The 19591-nt window shown below is 43.5% G+C and overlaps 1 protein-coding gene across 1 annotated transcript in view; it reads right to left on the bottom strand.

Moving 5' to 3' along the window:
- TFAP2E (transcription factor AP-2 epsilon) overlaps positions 1-19591 on the bottom strand; it is a 59311-nt gene that overhangs the window by 7732 nt on the left and 31988 nt on the right. Inside the window, exons 4-6 of the mRNA XM_073615592.1 lie at positions 11576-11804; positions 10785-10903; positions 9090-9231 (exon numbers count right to left, since the gene is read on the bottom strand). Coding sequence (XP_073471693.1) covers positions 9090-9231; positions 10785-10903; positions 11576-11804 — 490 coding nt within the window. The remainder of the gene's footprint in view (positions 1-9089; positions 9232-10784; positions 10904-11575; positions 11805-19591) is intronic.

The following is a 19591-nucleotide window of genomic DNA, read 5'->3' as shown; positions in this document are numbered from 1 at the left end:
TCTAGGCTGGCTCTTCCCAGCTCACCTCATGGTTCATGAGTCTATGTGTTCGATTTTCAGTGTGTTGTGGCGTCTCCGTTCGCAGTCTTCATCGGCGGTTCTCGCTCGCTGTTGCAGGTAGGATTCAAACCTTTTCATATCATACGCAAGTTGCGATTCGTTTTCGTTTCCTATCCTGCATCCCTTTCATAGCTAGCTGCTTCTGAGTCGTTGTTGGTCGTGTCCCAACATCATTCGGCACAGGCCTAGTGCATTCGTAGGTTCCCTCTGCCTTGTTTGTTCCCCCATCTACTAACATACGATTTGTTCGTAGATCCAAGCCGCCAGGTCGCTGTCAGTCATTGCCCGATGTCACTCAGCACAGGCCAGTGCATTTGTAGGTTCCTTGTTTGTCATGCAGTGTGCATGAATTGTGTCATGTTGCGCCGAGGATTCGAATCGTTGTGCCGCCGACGTGACTAGTTTGTTTGTTCCCCCATCTACGTACATACAATTCATTCATAGGTCCAAGTCACCAAGTTGCTGTCAGTCGTTTTCCGACATCACTCAGCACAGGCGTTGCTGGTTGCAGGTTTCACGGTCCATGGGGTTGGAGCTGAGCAGGTATTGATTGCACAGGTTCTATGGCTCATTGAGGTGGTAATTAGCCCACCTGCTGCCTTGTCTGCATTCAGTTAGTCTCGGGGGCTTTGTGGTTGGTATGTGTTCGGTTTGCAGAGGTGATGTAGCAACCCCAAGACCCCATACACACTGTGCAGCTTTGTTGTCTGGTTTCCTTTAGATTCACCAGAGCCATGTAGTGCAGGGGCCGCCTGATTGCATGCAAAATGGAAGCCTTGGGGTTGGCCTCGTGTGGAATGGTTTTGGTGAATCTGGGGGAGGGGTACGGCAGGAGATTGTATAGTGTGTATCCAGCTTTCACTGTACCACGGCTTGTTTCGAGTCCGGTTGTGTCAGCGGCACAACGATGTGTATCGGTTATTGCATACATCCATTGAATTCATATCACACACCCAACTGTCCGATTCGAATCCAGTCGCATCTGCGGCACACCAATTTGTATCCGTTTCATTCATACACTCTACAGCCCGATTCGAATCCAGTCACATCCGCGGCACAGCGATTTGTATCGGGTCCATTCGTACACTCTACAGGCCGGTCGAGTCACGTCGGCGGCTTAACAATTCTCACCCTCGTCATTTACTTACCCCACAGCCCGATCTGAATCTAGTCTTGTCGGCGGCACAACAATTCGAATCCTCGGCGCAACATGACACAATTCATGCACACTGCATCCACATCTCACTTCATCTATTCGTACGTTTGAATACGGTCAGTCATTCCTACATACTCAATTCTCTGCTATCCTTGTTTTTCGCCTTCCTGAGAAGGCTACTTTCTTGCAATCGTTGTAAACACAATTCTCCAGTGGCACTCGATCCAGCCATTCACCGCCTCCAGTGGCACATCGGCCACTCACCATTTTCTGTCTGTCATTTCTCCCTTCGGTCAGTCGAGGTCAGGTTGTTCCATCCTGCACCAGGTTAAACGTTCTTTCATAAAAAATATATATATATACACACACACATAGGGATCGCATCTTCACCAGGGGGTCAGTCACATCAAGGATCAAGTGACAGGGCAGCTCTAAAAAAAAACAAAAAAACTGGACTTCCATGTCATTCTTACTACAGGTTTCCGGTTGACTGGGTTATCCACCTCAACAAGGACTTTGCATCTAGGGCACCAGTCAGGTGTCACATAACCCTGCAGCACTCTTTCACTAAACGTTCACTTCACATACACGATTTGGGCTGCTCATTGGGCGTTAGTTACTGTCACATGTTCCTTTGCATTATACTCTGTTTTCTAAGGGCGACCCTTCACCTACGCAGACAAGGCCGCCAAAACGTTGAGTTTGCTGACAGTGCAAGTGTTGGCAGGCCGAGCACACCTCACAAACTACAGAACGCAACATTCCTATTTAGGCCATACCAGACTTCAGCTTCTCGCCCCAGTACGCCCCGGGGCTCTTGTTTCACAGGTGTGTGCTCGACACAGATGGGCACCTGAGCTATCGGTTACCTGGCTAGTCGCCTCCTGGCTCACCTCGGTTGCCACGCACTCTTTTGAGTTTTCTAAATTTCCACTCAACAGCATTCGTACACAAACTGGCTTCTTCACTACGCCTGTCGTTCCTTTTTCTGTCCTTCTCCTTTTCCTTCCTATCTTTTTTTTTTTCCTGTATACAACTCCACTCACTATCCTACCTTTTACGACTCCTCTTACACATGCACCCCCCACTCCTTGCCTCATGGCTGCTAGAGGGAGATTGCAATTAGAAATTTAATTCTAGTTACATTTGGGATGTGAGCAGGTATCTTGGGGTTCTATAGTGTTTCCTCAGCTCCTTCCCCTTCACCTTATCTTATAGCTGGGGCCATGTCGCAGGCCGACAGCCAAGACCGCACCTCCACCCCTCTGTCACCCTCTGTGGGTTCAGAGCACAGCAGCGTGCATTCTCTCAGGGGATAGACCATCCCCAAGCTCACAGTGGAGCCGTGGCGTGGGGGCGTCCCCTACCCCGCCACAGCCAGGAAAGCCAAGCTCTTCAGGATGCTCTCCCCACTGCCAGCGTGAGCGGAGCCCGACACCCAGCAGGCATCCCTGCAGTCTAATCCAGTCGCACCGGTGGCACAACGGTTCATCTTCTCTGCACCACATCTCAGATCTATCTATCACACTGATCTATCTATCACACTGCTTACTACAATTCGGTCTCTATCGTGAGGCATCTGCCGTAAGCTACTAATCATTACTCAGACTAATCCACTTGTATGTTCGTACGTACTCATAACTCAGCCGATACTCTGCTTCACGTACTCTGTCAGCTCATTCACACATCCTACTGCCCAATTCAGCTCTAGTCATGTCCGTGGCGCAACGATCCGCGACCTCGGCACGACAATACACCATTCCATTTGTCACACAGCTTCTGCAGCCCGTTTTTTCGTGAGGCACCTGCCACGAGCCACCAGTCATTACTCAGTCCATCCATTCGTATGTTCGTAGGTACTCTCAAATCTTAGACGATATGCAACTCAATTTTAACTATGGGACTCGCAACTTTAGCCAATGATGGCTGCTTCACCTTGGGTCATGGGCCACAGAGCGCATCCTAAGGACATGCTACCTCAAGCAGCACAACACTTCATGGCTAGGCCAAGTGGATGTCCGGTGACTGAGGCTTTACCTTTCCTCACACCCAACTCCCTCATTGACCGTCTTCTTGGTGCTCAGATTTATGTCAGGGTTTCACACCGACCTCATCACTCCACCCCACTCAACCCACAAGTGCAGGAATCTCCTGCAGCTGCCGGGCGCATGGCTGTCCAAAGCGGACATGTCAGACACGTCTTAATTACTGCCCATTGAGTCATCTCTCTGGCGGTGGCATGGCATCAATTGGAAGGTGCAAGACCCCGATCAAGTTGTCAGGCTGGACCCAGCAGCTACAGCAGATTTTCAATGTAGGACGAATTCCTTGCAAACTGGAACGGCACATCCATGTTTATTCCGCTAGCATTAGCTTTGTCACCTCTGGTAGTCACGGATGCCGCAGCCTCCACAGGCTTTGCTGCAATTTTTGGCCATCACTGGTTAGCAGGACCATGGCCACCATAAATCCTTCCAAATCCCTGGTTTGGTCAGTCATCCTCACTTTTCAAACTATATCCCATTGTAGCAGCTACTCAGGTCTGGGGCCATACCTGGACAGGACAAACGGTGGCTTGCCACAGACAACCAGGCCAGGGCCGAAATTATAAACAAGGCAGGTCCAAGTCGCTCGCTATCATGTCCTTCCTACGCGGAAGGTGTGGTTGTTCCTGCAGCATCAATTTAATGTTCACTGCATTTCTATCCTGGGCAGGCACAGCATCGCAGCAGATGCAATGTCCCGCTTAACTTTACTTTATTCCTTCAGCAGAAACCCGGAGCCTACCAAACCACTTCTCCTATCCCATCTTGGTCGCAGCTGACCATGTGTTAAAGGCACACCTTTACAACGCAACCCATCTCGTTAATCGGGCATTCTTCCGAAACACACAGAAGGCTTATCACCCCGCTTGGAAGGCCTAATACAGGTTTCTAGCATCATGCCCCGGAGTAGCAACAGGAGATATCAAGCACGTCCTAGCCTTTATATCGTATTACCACACGCAGCTGGCTCTATCTCATAACACCACCAGGCTATACTTAGCTGGCATCCCGCATTTTGTCCTTACAGGACCATGGAAAGCCATACAGCTCATACAGTCAAAATCCATCCAACTCGGCATCCGGAAGCATCAGCCCATAGCCGACTACAAACGATTACCCATCACAAGTGCCATCTTCAGGGACATGTCGACCATCCTTTCACGTTCCCCGTTTGGGTTTCTGTCCAGCCTGGTCATCCAAGTGGCCATCTACCTGGCCTTCCACGGCTTTTGTGGCCTAGCGAGTTTACCTTAGTGGCTCTGGCTGCCAGATACTCTGGAGACGCCACCTGGCTCGCTATCAAGATCATTTTGTTAACATCTCGTAATGTCTAAACCTATCAATCTGGCCCCCGGGGTCGTCATCAAGCTCTTCCCGACCAACAACGTTTCCGACCAGCCCCCTGAGTGGCAGCCAGTTCGTCAGGCACGTTAGGATCCTCCTGGTTAACCTAAGCCTTGACCCCAGCCTCTATTCTGGCCACTCCTTTCAGATTGGATCTGCCTCGGCCACATCTCAGCACGGGGTACCATACCATGTCTGTAAAAGGTGGGCAGGTGGAAATCCGCCTGCTTCACTCAATGCACTCCGAAAGCCTGAGGAAGAAATGTCACAAGCCTTCACCAAGCTTGCTCAATAAATGTCACAGGACCAATAAAGAGTTACTTCCCTATCCAAGTATTTTTGCCCCCTTTATGGTATACCGGCCAACAGACCAGGGCACACTTCAGTCTATGTTACGTTGTGAGTCTTGTGGCATGTTTATGTGGTTCATATCTGTCCCGGTTGAAGGGCTTCAACCATAAATAAGAAGGCCAGTATGGTGGCCTGAATTTACGGGAGGAGCCCGGGGGGTATTTAAGCAGACCACTCACCTGTGGTCATTGTCGGTTCCGGTGCGTGATACCCTCCCACCTATTCCCCTTTTTCAATGCACTTCTTAGCACATTTCTCTCCACAGTCATCCATTACTTATCTTGGGTATGCCCCCTTTTTGGTATACTGGCCAGCAGACCAGGGCACACTTCAGCTCTAAGTTATGTTGTGAGTCTTGTGGCGTGTTTATGTGGTTCATATCTGTCGGTTGAAGGGCTTCGAATATATATATATATATATATATATATATATATATATATTTACACACGTATGGTTGTTTGAGCTTTGCAATAGGCTGTGCACACCTATGGTTCTAAGAAAAAACTTGGCTATAAGTTCCACTTGGCAGAGAAGCATATACAGTGCCTTAAAAAAAGTATTCATACCCCCTGAAATTTTCCAAATTTTGTCATGTTACAACCAAAAACGTAAATGTATTTTATTGGGATTTTATGTGATAGACCAACACAAAGTGGCACATAATTGTGAAGTGGAATGAAAATGATAAATGTTTTTTTAAGATTTTTTACAAATAAATATGTGAAAAGTTTGGAGTGCATTTGTATTCAGCCCCCTTTACTCTGATACCCCTAACTAAAATCTAGTGGAACCAATTGCCTTCAGAAGTTACCTTATTAGTAAATAGAACCCACCTGTGTGTAATTTGATCTCAGTATAAATACAGCTGTTCTGTGAAGCCCTCAGAGGTTTGTTAGAGAACCTTAGTTAACAAACAGCATCATGAAGGCCAGGGATAACATTGTGGAGAAGTTTAAAGCAGGGTTAGGTTATAAAAAAATATTCCAAGCTTTGAACATCTCACGGAGCACTGTTCAATCCATTATCTGACAATGGAAAGAGTATGGCACAACTGCAAACCTAGCAAGACATGGCCGTCCACCTAAACTGACAGGCCAGGAAGGAGATCTTTAATCCGAGAAGCAGCCAAGAGGCCCATGGTAACTCTGGAGGAGCTGCAGAGATCCACAGCTCATGTGGGAGAATCTGTCCACAGGACAACTATTAGTTGCGCACTCCACAATTCTGGTCTTTATGGAAGAGTGGCAGGAAGAAAGCCATTGACGAAAGAAAGCCATAAGAAGTCCCGTTTGCAGTTTGCGAGAAGCCATGTAGGGGACACAGCAAACATATGAAAGAAGGTGCTCTAGTCAGATGAGACCAAAATTTTACTTTTTGGCCTAAAAGAAAAATGCTATGTGTGGCGGAAAACTAAAGGCCCGTACACATGATACAAAAATCGGATGGAAAAATTTGTACGACGAGTTTTCTGCAGATTTTTGGATTGTTAGTACGGTGCTTTCGACAGCTGATTTCGCTTTTTTGTCAGACAAAAGCTGGATGTGCAGGTTATAAAAATTTTTTTGGATGTGAACTCAATGCCCGATTTTCGTTTCTATAGTACGGTTTTCGTATGAAAAAAATCGTAAGACAACGCATGCTCAGAAATGAAAGAATACATACAAAACTATTCAACACATTACCTCACTTCTGATGTTGTATTCTGTCGTACAAAAATTTTCATATTGTGAGTAACCTCTTCACTTTCAACGTGAGACTAGCATGCCTCCAAAAAACGGACGATCGGTCTTCCGATAATCTAAGCATGTGTACGAGGCTTTAGAATAAAACCCGATAGAGTCTGCAAAAGACTTGAGGCTGGGGTTGGAGGTTCACCTTCCATCAGGACAACGACCCTAAACATACAGCCAGATCTACAATGGAATGGTTTAGATCAAAGCAAATTCATGTGTTAGAATGGCCAAGTCAAAGTCCAGACCTAAATCCAATTGAGAATCTGTGGCAAGACTTGAAAATTGCTGTTCACAGACGCTCTCCATCCAATCTGACAGAGCGTGAGCTTTTTTCAAAGAACAATGGCCAAAAATTTCACTCTCTAGATGTGCAAAGCTGGTAGAGACATCCCCAAAAGCTGTAATTGCAACCTAAGGTGATTCTACAAAGTATTGACTTGGGGGTGAATACAAATGCACGCCACACTTTTCAGATATTTATTTGTAAAAAATTTTGAAAACCATTTATAATTTTCCTTCCAGTTCACAATTATGTACCACTTTGTGTTGGTCTATTACATAAAATCCCAATTAAATACATTTATGTTTTTGGTTGTAACATGACAAAATGTGGAAAATCTCAGGAGGTATGAGTACCTTTTCAAGGCACTGTATCTCTGGCTATAACCAATTAGCAATGCTGTCATAATTTCTGCCAGGAGGGTTGCTAATAAATTAGCTGACTTCTAAAATCAAACTTTTTATTTGTCCCTGTCCAACCTTTTTTGACATCACTGAAAACCAGTAGGAATCATGATGTGCTTAAACCTACCTACATGTGTCTTGCACATGTCTGAATGAATGAATGAGTGACTTGCATAGCGCTACCTATGTGAACTGAATCGCCTCAGTGCGCTTTTTGCCGCCGATGTCCATCTGCGGTATAGCGCGGTCCTTGGCCCCATGGGGTCCCGACACGCTTACAAACACATGTGTGGATGTTAGTTGCATGAAGTACAGCAAGTTTTTTTTTTTACCCTGTTATTTTTATGAAATTATTTTGGACTTGTGTTATAGATGTAAACAGTGCTTAGGGTGCTTGTATCATTTTAGTAGGCCTTTTCTTAGAAGACAGATTCAAGAAAATGCTTTTACAAAGTCTAATCTTGGTCAGGGATATATATGTACTTCCCAGTCCCCCTAAACACCACATTACAATGACTGGGCCTTACAGTTGACTGCACAAACAAACCAAGTAATGGAAACAAGGGTAGAGTGTCACTTGTACTTCCATAACTTGAAAGGACCAGGTTCCTGACAAACTGCATTGGTGGACCAAGGTCAAGTAAAGTAAGCATTAACTTTTTCTTGTGCAGTTGCTTATAGCTACGTTTCTTTCACTTCTCCACCAATACATTCACCAACAGGAACAAAGAGAAGCTCAATGTATCCTCCAAGTCTCTCTGGATAGAGTTTACACAGGGCTAAGGACTATACACCCAGGCACCCAGAATTGTCACATGGAAGTGAGGGGAGTAAGCCAGTGAACAGCGGGGGTGGGATGGGAGGGGTGGCAAAGGTAAGGTGAGTATATACAAGGAGGGGGGGCACATACTTTTAAATAAATATGTTGCTTTACCCTGAGTTTTAGTCAGCACCCATCACTAGAAAGAATCACTTTCACTTTGTGAATATCTGTTCACTTTATGAAAATTATGGCCAACATGGTGCAAAGCTCTACTCTACTGGAATCTGCTGAGCTGACCCCACACATTTAAATCAAGTAAACATATATTTAAGGAGTATATAATTGTATTTAAGGGTTGCCTAGCAAGCTGTTATAGCAGGTTACTGAAAAAATATTATATATATATATATATATATATATATATATATATATATATACTGTATTTTCTGTGCCCTACATAATGCTTATATCATGACAGTTGGCTGTGGTGACTGACTATAGTACACTGATATAAGAAATGCAGAAATCCATACAAGTCAATCAAATTTCAGTTTACTGAAGACAGATCAGTGAAAGATTTATTCTGGTTCTGTCTTATAAACTACAGCAATTCACATTTATCCTCATCATCATGTCAAATGAGCTAGTCTGCATGTTTAATTCTAACCAGGATATTCCATAAAACTGGGGGCAAGGAAAAGGGTCAGCTCCCAAGGTGCCCAAATCAGATCTTGTTTTTACTTTGGGAGCACCTAGGATCGAACCTGTTATGAGCAAGTTGTTTGCATATTCTTTTCTTACAGCTCTGCAGAATGCCGCTATTAATGTACTGTTTGAATCACAATGTCATTGTCTTTGAACCATTTGCTTACTGCAGGCAGAAATTTGGCAGATGCACTGTAAGGAGAGCATTCCCCATGACAGTAGAAGAGGGTTAAGAGTCTGCTACTTACTTGGTAGCCAGCAGCATATTCTTTCTTGTGTGGAGCTCTGTTGGGTCCGAGTGTTGCCGACACAAGTATTCTGCTGCAGCTTTAGCTGGGAACTCTGTCTCACAGACATAGCCGAAGTCCCGAGCAAGGTGCACAGCCTCCCCTAGACAGAAGAACGGACCAGTTACAATAACACACCACATGTTTAGATCTATGGTGTTTTGAAAACTTATATATGTTTTAATTTTTAAGGCCAAGAATATTTTTTAGCAAGTGCAAAAAATAGCTGTTGATCGTGCTAGAAATGCACTACCCACTTTTTGTGAGATGAACTGGTAGCAAAAACAACATCTTGTGTAGCTACTATTGCTGTCATCCCCCATGTACTGTAATGGAGATGAATAAAGTCAGACATGTTTGATGTCCAGCCTGTGTGACAACTATGTCTTCATCCATAGATACAGTAGAGTGAGTAAGCATAGCCACCAGGGACAGGAAGTGTGTTAGTCACAGGTTTACTGAAAGAAAATAAAGGGAAAACAACCCGAAAGAAAGAAAAGTAACAAAAGTACCTCATGTATTGACTGGCAAGCTGGAATATATTACTCTTTTTCTTTTTGGGGTTTTGATACACTTTAAAAGCAATTTTTTAATCCAAACTCTAAAAAAAAATAATTGCCCACCATCATAAAACAATTTGAATGCAGCATTGCTACTGCCAGGACCCAAACCTACAGTTTCTCTTTACACATGTACTGGAAATGCAAGTGTTTCCTGGTACAGCAAGCTATTCATCCCAGTATAAAGAATCGACTATACAGTATAGATAGAGTAATAATAGAGTTGATATAGTTTTCTACTCTTAAATTTCTTTACATTAGAAGTTCAGCCAAAAACTAACTCTAATGCCCCGTACACATGGTTGTATTTTCCAACAAAAAATGTTCGATGGGAGCCTTTTTGTCAGAAATTCCGACCGTGTATAGGCTCCATCGGACAGTTTCCATCCGTCACACAAAATTTGAGATCTGGTTTTCAAATTTTCCAACAACAAAATCCGTTGTCGTAAATTCCGATCGTGTGTACACAATTCCGATGCAGAAAATTCCACACATGCTTGGAATCAAGCAGAAGATCCCCACTGGCTATTGAACTTCATTTATCTCAACTCGTCGTACATATTGTACGTCACCGCGTTCTTGACGTTCGGAATTTCTGACCAACTTTGTGGGACCGTGTATATGCAAGACAAGTTTGAGCCAACATCCGTCGGAAAAAAAAACATGGATTTTGTTGTCGGAATGTCCGATCGTGTGTACAAGGCATAAGTCTACTGGCAGCCACATTCTAAGACTAATCTGTCTAGGCCTGTAAAGCAAAAATCGCTATACAAACCTTTTTGATTCGGTCCAGTTCCACACTGTGCTGTCAGTGGCAGCTTCTCTGTGTAGGTGTGTGCAGGAGAGGCAGCCGACAACGGAATTCCCATAGTAACTCTATGGGTAACGTCACTTCCCAGGCATTTCCCAGCCCTTGTTGGCTGTCCCTTTCACACAGCATCCGCCGCTGGAGACCACACTGGATCGGCTGCAGAAAAGGTTGGTCTTAGAATGTTGCTGCCAGTAGATTTGGAGTTAGTTAGTTTTTGTCTGAGCTTCCACTTTAAGGCTAAAAAGGGATCAGAATAAACGTATCTCCTATTGGGGTACATCTTACCTTCCACTAATGATGTTAACAGAGTAACATTGGCAGCTTTACGTCTCCCTGCAGGCAAATTCAAACCAATTTTTTCCAACCTTTCTCGAAGGCAGCGACCACCATTTTTTGATTTTGCCCTGAAAAAAAAAAGTTGAATATCAATTTTTTATATATATATATATATATATATATATATATATATATATATATATATATATATCCAAGAATCCCCAGGCAAGATTGAGGTTCTTGCTCGCCGAAATACGTTACCTAATAATATGCCTGAAATTATATACAGCTGCGCAATTGAGACCTAATAACTTCACAGCTATTCCTATAACTTTTAAATAAATGCTTAACATGCCCCTATTATCAGCTACATATGCCCCAAAACATACTTCAGATGTTCACATCATCATCTTCCAAATGCTGTGGACTATTCTGCTGAAGGTGGCCTCTTAGCGCTTCTGAGCAGGCGGGCCAACAGTAATGCTCCTGCATGCTTTCTGCATTGCAAAAAAAAGGCCATCTCCTAGGAAGGAAATTACCTCACTATTATAATGTAAAGGAGAAAGCTAAACAGGCACAGTTACCCTTAGTCAGCTCTCCAGCTAGTCAATCGAAGAGTTTAGACGATGGAAAGTATAATTTAACTAAAAATATCATTTTCCTTTGACAACAAAAAAAATTAAGTCTTCTAATCAAAGACAATAAGCTGGTTTATACTTATTATAAGTATTCAATGTCTTCCTTCTAGATATTAGCTACATTGGCATACATATAAAAATGAAGTATTATTTTTCACTGACCTCCGTAAAACTCCTCCAAGCAGGGATGCGTTGAGACATTCAGGAGGAGACAACCGTCTCTGGACCTCTCCCACTGTCACTTTGTACTTCGATGTGGAACTGAGTAGTGATAGGCGCCCAGGGACAGAACAGAAAACTTCGTTTGGATTGGTCACACCACCTATGAGGCTTTCTTTATGTAGAGATAGGGAGGACATCATGCTGCCATTGTTTTTGGATGCAATTGGAACTATTAAGTGAAAAGAGAAAGATCATAAGTGAAAAGGAGATAATATTAATAAAGAGTGTGCTGAAAGAAATGCTATCTCTCTGTTGCCCTTTGTTAAAACTTAATACATTACACTGATTATATCTTTGTGATATAGTAATGCACACTATGAGCCTGAATTTTAAAAGTGGAGCAAAGGGGAGGGGAGGCCTACAGCAATCAATTAAAATCCAGCAGTAATTATCAATACCGCTGATTAGTTAGTTAGTAGATAAGGATAATGAACATTACTAAGGCAGCTCATACACGGCCCAATTTTTTCACGAAACATAGAGGAGTGACAGCAGAAAAAAAAACAAGTGTTCCATTGAGTCTGCCCCAATTTATTTTATTTTTATTTATTTTTTTTAATTATTACCTTTATTTCTGTACAGTTGTGAATAACATCTGATGAATAAAGTAAAACTTAAGGTAACATTTTTTTTTTTCCTTAGTTTTGGATAGAGTGGAGAGGGATTAGAACATCTATTAGGTTTTTGTCACTGTCTGTGCCCCTAATAGGGAGATTCACCCTCTCTATTGGTCCTGTTTACCATTATCATTGAAGGTAAAGGTAAAAGAAAATCCCAACCTTGGATTTTCCCCAGAAAAGTAAGAGGGGAATTCTTCCAATGTGGACACTAGTTCTGGTGACCGGGGGGGGGGGCCAAGAGATTCCCCTAATTTGCAAGGATTTCCTCTCACTTCCTGTTCTGACTACAGGAAAGGAAGTGAAGGTAAATCTTCCCAATGGGACACAGATGGCAAAAAGAAAAAAAAACTGACAGGGGTTATAACCCTTCCTTACTTAAACAAAAAAAAACAAAAATTGCCTATAGTTCTACTTTAAGATCAATTGCCATAAAGTGCACTCTAGTGCAATGAATGTTTGAAGTTTGACTGACTAAAAACCTGACTGCAGACCAAATTTAATTTTTATAACGTTGAATTTTTTACTCTATCCCAGGGAAAAGAGAAAATATCCCCCCCCCCCCCCAGGGTGAGGAAATTACATTATGACAGCTGCACCCACCAATTTTCCAGCATGTCCCTTCGACAGAATCAAATGATCGACCACACTATGATGTCAATTCATCTGATCCCCACTGAACCTGAAGTCTACCCCTTCAAATCTCTATGCAAATATATTTTTTGGCTGGAGTAGGGCATTAATTACAGCTCATTCCTCCTTTTCCACAGAAATGAGAACAAACCTTTCACCCATATAATGCAGAAGAAGAGTTTTGACAGAAATGGGCCTTTAGCAGGTTTCTCATCAGCTGCCTAAATTTAAAATAGCCCTGTAGCAATGAGAATAATATTTCAGTAATATGTTACATAATATATTTTGTGGTGTTAAAATGGTTCATGTGAAAAATTTGCTTTTTGAAGCCCCCTTTATATGACACATGCAATTTTTTCTAGACGTAGGCAGTATTTATATAAATTGCTGTAAGTGATGTTATACTATATGTGTGTTGACATGAATGGTAACTGTAAAAAAATATGACAAACTCACATGAACATAATAAAACTGAACTCCAGGCAAACAACTACAATTACAATTATAGATAAAAAGCACATATATGAGCTGTTTACCTTGCTAACAAATTTGTTTTTTCTGTCTAACCAGTTCTAAGAGTTACACAGTTATGCCACAGAGCACAGGCAGGGCAGGACAGTGAAAAGAGAAGCAGCACACTGAGGAGCTCATCTCTGTCACTCTGCTCTCTCTTCCTATCAGCATATTCCATGCACTGCAGCACAACTGAATTGTGTTGTTTATACAGTTTAAGTTCTGCTGCACAGGAACTGCAAGTGATTCTAAATCTAATGTGAGTACTTGCACTGCTTGCATTGAAAAAAAATATATTTAATGATGTTGTGCTGCTGAAGTAGCCTGTTTTTTGAGCCCTGGGTATGTTACTCTCCTGTTTGATGCTAGTTAGTACATTCCCTAAATAGGAAACTCCATGTCTCTCACTTTACCGCTGAGCTTAGTTGTTCACTTTACAAGCAAAGACAGGGCTTAGGAAAGTCATTGTCTTCTTACACTTCAAAAGACTGGAAAAATATTCTCTACACTGCACGTATCTGAAATAAAATTGTCTAAGATTCAACTTCAATGACTTATTATTATAATACTTAAGAGTTAAGCTGCCAAGTCACCAAATGGCCATACTGCCTGCACAGACTGTGTCTAGGAAGTATGTAATTGTGTATATCAACATTTAACATTTGAAATAGTACAAATGTATTAATGAATAAAGGGCTGTAATAATTTGTATCTTTTATATCCACCTGGAGTTTAGCTGTAACAGTAGTGATCATCAGTAGAAGCTCCATCAACTGTATACAGTACAGATTTAAGTGTCAACAATTCTGCAATGATTTACTAAAACTAATGTGCACATGGATAAAATCATGGAGACATATAAAGTAAAGTTGTCCTCCAGGCCTCTGTTTCTATGATTCCTAAACCTAATACAAATGACACCCATTGGTCTAACGTTCGGCCAATATCTTCTTTGGATGTTGATATCAAGCTTTTGACTAAAATTCTTTCCATTGGTCTTATTCAAGGCATTGGAGGCTTTATCCACAAAGACCAAGTTGGCTTTATGCCTACTAAACAAGCCAGTGACCACATACAAAAAATTGCTTGCCTGGTTGAGGCCTCCAAGCATCAGGGGATGCCATTTATACTCCTTTCTCTTGACATAAGGAAGGCTTTCAATAATGTTCCCTGGCCGTACCTGTGCTATGTTCTAGAAAAGTGGGGCTTTGGCCCAAAATTCCTCAGGTGGGTTCACAGCCTTATATAACTCACTGATGGCCTATGTGAAGTAGGCTTTAATTCACCCCCCCCCTCCCTTTTTCTCATTAGGCAAGGTACTAGGCAAGGATGCCTGTTATCTCCTCTTCTGTTCCCTTTTATTATAGAGCCCCTCACACAATTATTGCGGGAATCAGCTTATTTTACCACCTAACTTGAACAATATCTTAGCTCAATTTGGTATGCTTTCAGGTCTGCAGGTCAATCCCACAAAATCAAAAGCTTTGAACCTACCCCTCCCTCCCCCTTTACTCCAGTCTCTTCATAAAACATTCCAATACCAGTGGGAAACGGCCATATTTGGGAGTGTTCTTGATTAGAGACTATTTGTCCCACTTTGAGGCTAATTACCTATCCCTCCTCTGGAAGCTTAATGGCCTCCTTCATACTTGGGATGCATATCGCCTGTCCTGGCTGGGCTGTATTGTGGTAACAAAAATGACATACCTGCCTAAACTGTTATATTTATTCAGGGTTTTGCCAGTGTTGGTTCCTGCTCAAACTCATTGCTGAATAACAGTGTGCATTTTCTTGCAGTTTAGAGTCATAAACAGATCTGTCCGTATAAAACTGGTGGTAATATTTTAATTTTACTGTGCACAAGTCCTATAATATTGGCACCCAAAGTCAGACCTATGGAGGTAATATCAAATGTCATATGGGGAGTTTAGATAGTTTCCTAGGCATATAATTAAAGATGAAGTCTGCAGAGGCCCAATAAAGGTCCCTTGAGAATAATATCATGACAGATCATTGAAGCAGACCTTATGTTTACCAGAAACAAAAGCACCAATCTGAACTCCCTTTCCTTCTAGCAATTCTTCTCTCTCATTTGACTCTTCATTGCATATGTAAAGCCAGGCATACAGTATACAATTTTCTTCCCTTTAACCATGGGTTGAAGGAAAGAAAATTGCTTGATTTCTACATCAACCCAGTCAGTGTTTATGGGGGCATTCCTCCTGCTGCGCTGTTGTGTTCTGACAGCTGGAGGTTTCCTAGCCGTCAGAATACATTGATCGCTGCCGGCAGTGGTTGCATGAAAAAAACCTGACAGGTTGGATGTACAGAAGTACAAGCAGCCTGCCCATAGATTGATCAAAAGGTGGCCGGTTCCTGCTGAACCGGCTGAATTTCAATCCGTCTATGGTCAGCCTAAGGCCTCATGCATACAGGAAGCCTTCAGGAGAGGAAAACACAGCTAAAAAAAAATGCACCTAAATATGTGTTTTGCATTAATACACATTTATTCACCTCCACGCATTTGGCATTAATGCATTCTATTGGCCAGAATATATTTTTTTTTCTCTGGCCATTAGAATGCATTAATATGCAAACACACCTAACCTCGCTAGTGTTAATGTGCTTTTGGTGGTTTTTCCACTCAAAAGCCTCTCTCCTGAACGTGTCGGTGCGTTTCATTTTCTGCCTATGTGTGCATGGACACACAGGGGTTGGTTTACTAAAGGGAAATAGACTGTGCACTTTTGAAAGTGCAGTTGCTCCAGAGCTTCGTAACTGAGCAAAAGCTCTGCTGATATCCATCATCCAATCACATGCAAGCAAAAATGCTAATTTTTTAAATTTCCTTGCACGTGATTGGGTATTCTTTGCAAAGTGAAGCTTTACCTCGTTTACTAAGCCTTGGAGCAACTGCACTTTCAAAAGTGCACAGTCTATTTGCCTTTAGTAAATCAATCATAAAGGCCAACATAGAGGGGCGTTTAGAGGCAGAAAGAAAAAAAAGTCAAACACCTGTAAACGCAGCATTTTTGACATCCTGTGTGCATGAGGTCTAAAAAAAACCACATCCATACAAATGTTCACAGATGATTGGATGATTTGCCTTTGAGGCCAAATCAACTGTTCATGATTTCATTTTTGGATGTAATAAAAAGCTGTGTTTGCCCAATAGAACATCAAATGTTTGGCAGGTACCCCCTGTTGCAAAGCAGTTTATCCAAAGTACTCTAAGGGCCAGTTCACACCATAGAAATGCAGTCTGGATGCGTTCCAGATGCTTTTCTGCATGCGCAGTTTTTAAACGTTTTTGATGTGTTCCAGTGCATTTTTGATGAGTTTTTGATGCACTTCAGTGCATTTACTTCCCCCTCTTTTTTCCTAACCTTAAAATAAGGACACTTGTGTTCCAGTACATTTTTGGTGCCATTAGGTGCGTTCAGGTGCATTCCTGTGCGTTTTTTATGTGTTTTATATCGTTCCAGTAAAGGAAAAATGCAGCATGTTTTACTTTTTTCTTTGGAAACTGGAAAGCCCTGGAACTGCAAGCACTGGTGTGAACTATGCCATTGAAAACCATATAACCTACTTTCCATGTGTTTTTGATGCAGAAATAAAACGCACTGGACTGCATGTGGTGTGAACTGGTCCTAAAACATTTGTACATATAAGCTGGCCATACACTAGTATAATTTTTTTCAAGACGGTTATTGGGGTGAAATTGGCGTTCACTTTCAACTACAGTGATGAGAAATTCCAGAAGCAGGATGGAATTTTTTTTTTCCAGTGAACAAAACTCTTACTGTAAGTTTGGTTTTCATTTGGTAAAAAACGGTACCTATTGTAATGAAACCTGTTTAATATGTCTGGGATTCCATTCAATTAACAGGTCTGCATAAAATTCTAAGGGCGTTGGAATGAAATTATTTGACTCAGTTACAGGGGCGGATCCAGGGGGGGCAACGGGGCAATTGCCCCCTCCGAGAATGCTGGTGAGAGGGCAGGCAGCTGGGTCCGCGGGAGAGAGAGAGTGGACGGCCGGGCGGGTGGCAGTCTGAGACTGACAGTGGGCGGGTGAGAGAGCGGACGGCCGGGCTGGTGATAGTCTGACTGAGACTGACAGTGGGCGGGTAAGAGCGGACGGCCGGGCTGGTGACAGTCTGAGACTGACAGTGGGGTGGGCGGGTGAGAGAGCGGACGGCCGGGGGGGCTGGTGACAGTCTAAGACTGACAGTGGGCGGGTGAGAGAGCGGACGGCCGGGGGGGCTGGTGACAGTCTAAGACTGACAGTGGGCGGGTGAGAGAGCGGACGGCCGGGCTGGTGACAGTCAGAGAGTGGGTGGGTGAGAGCGGACGGCTGGGCTGGTGACAGTCAGAGAGTGGGCGGGTGACATTTAGAGAGCGACCGGGCTGCTGGCCAATCAGGAAGCCAGCAGGCGGGGGAGCAGAGAGATGACATCATCTCTCACCGCCCGCCCTGCATCCCTGCAGTTCCACCCTCACTGTGCAGGTAGCCACGGCAGCAGAGAGATTACATCATCTCTCTGCTGCCTGACTGGTAATCTGTTGCCTCACCCTCTGGGAAACAGAAAGTGACAATTGTAGCTGTAGCAGGCAAGTGACAATCTGCAACTGGTGGCAGGCGACATGGCAAGTGACAATCTGCAATGTGTGGCATGTGACGTGACAATCCTCATCTGGTGGCAGGTGACGTGGCAAGTGACAATCTGCATCTGGTGGCAGGCGACGTGGCAAGTGACACTCTGCATCTGGTGGCAGGCGACATGGCAAGTGACAATCCACAATGTGTGGCAGGCGACGTGACAATCCGAATCTTGTGGCAAGGTGACGTGGCAAGTGACAATCCGCATCTGGTGGCAGGTGACGTGGCAAGTGACAATCCGCATTTGGTGGCAGGTGAAGTGGCAAGTGACAATCCGCATCTGGTGGCAGGTGACGTGGCAAGTGACAAACCGCATCTGGTGGCAGGTGACATGGCAAGTGACAATTGTAGCAGGCAAGTGACAATCTGCATCTGGGGGCAGGTGACGTGGAAAGTGACAATCCGCAATGTGTGACAGGGGATGTGGCAAATGACAATCCTCAATGTGTGGCAGGTGACGTGGCAAGGTGACAATCTGCATCTGGTGGCAGGCGATGTGGCAAGTGACAATTGTAGCAGGAAAGTGACAATCCACATCTAGGGGCAGGTGACATGGCAAGTGACAATCTGCAACGTGTGGCAGGTGAAGTGGCAAGTGACAATCCGCATCTGGTGGCAGGCAACGTGGCAAGCAACACGCTCAGGGCTCCCACTGATTCTGCATTATGGTGAGTTGAACTATTTCATTTTATATAACAATGTAATAATAGAAAAAATGCGCTTCAATCATCCTGACACCATAACAACCATGGTGCTGTGATGATTGAAGCGCCAACACCAGCCATTTCCCTGATAAATTCCCCCCAAAAAACGTATTTTCTGGCAGTGCCCCTCCCGAGACTAGACTCTGGATCCGCCCCTGCTCAGTTATAGCAGGAAAGAATCATCTGCCGAATTAATTTTCTATGAACGTTAAAACAAAAATCAAACAGTGTATGGCCAGCTTAATAGCGTGTCCCCCCTCTATGTACATAAATATTTTTAGATACTGCTCCTGTAAAATATTTATCCTTTACAGTAGCAGAGGGCAGTTGCCCCCCTGTAAGTTACTGCGTTTACAAGCTGTTACAGGTGTTTAGCGTTTCAAATGCCTCTGAACATCCGTCCTGAACGCATTTTTTTGCGTTCCAAAAAATGCTTCTAAACTCAACTGCCTAGAAACGACTATAAGCGACCCTGTATACATGTACAGATAAGATAACATAGAGCGAGAGAGTTTAGGGGCAGCTGAAAAAAAAGCCCAACTGCTCCTAAAAGTCCGTTTACCAGCAGCAGTGTACATGAGGCCTAAAGCCTCGTACACACGATCGGATTTTTATTCGGGAATTGTGTGATGACAGACTGTTTGCCTAAAATCCAATCATTAGTACGCTCCATCAGACAATTGTTGTCCAACTTTCCTCCAACAAATGTTGGATGGCAGGCTAGTAAATTTTCGGCGGACAGCGGTCTGTTATCAGATTTTCCTATCGTCTGTACACAAGTCCGTCACACAAAAGTCCAAAGTACAAACATGCATGCTCGGAATCA

This window comes from Aquarana catesbeiana, linkage group LG02 (genome assembly GCF_042186555.1).
Source record: "Aquarana catesbeiana isolate 2022-GZ linkage group LG02, ASM4218655v1, whole genome shotgun sequence".
In the NCBI taxonomy this organism is placed as follows: Eukaryota; Metazoa; Chordata; class Amphibia; order Anura; family Ranidae; genus Aquarana; species Aquarana catesbeiana.
Note: the sequence above shows the minus strand (reverse complement) of the source record. Positions and strands in the feature narration are given on the sequence as shown.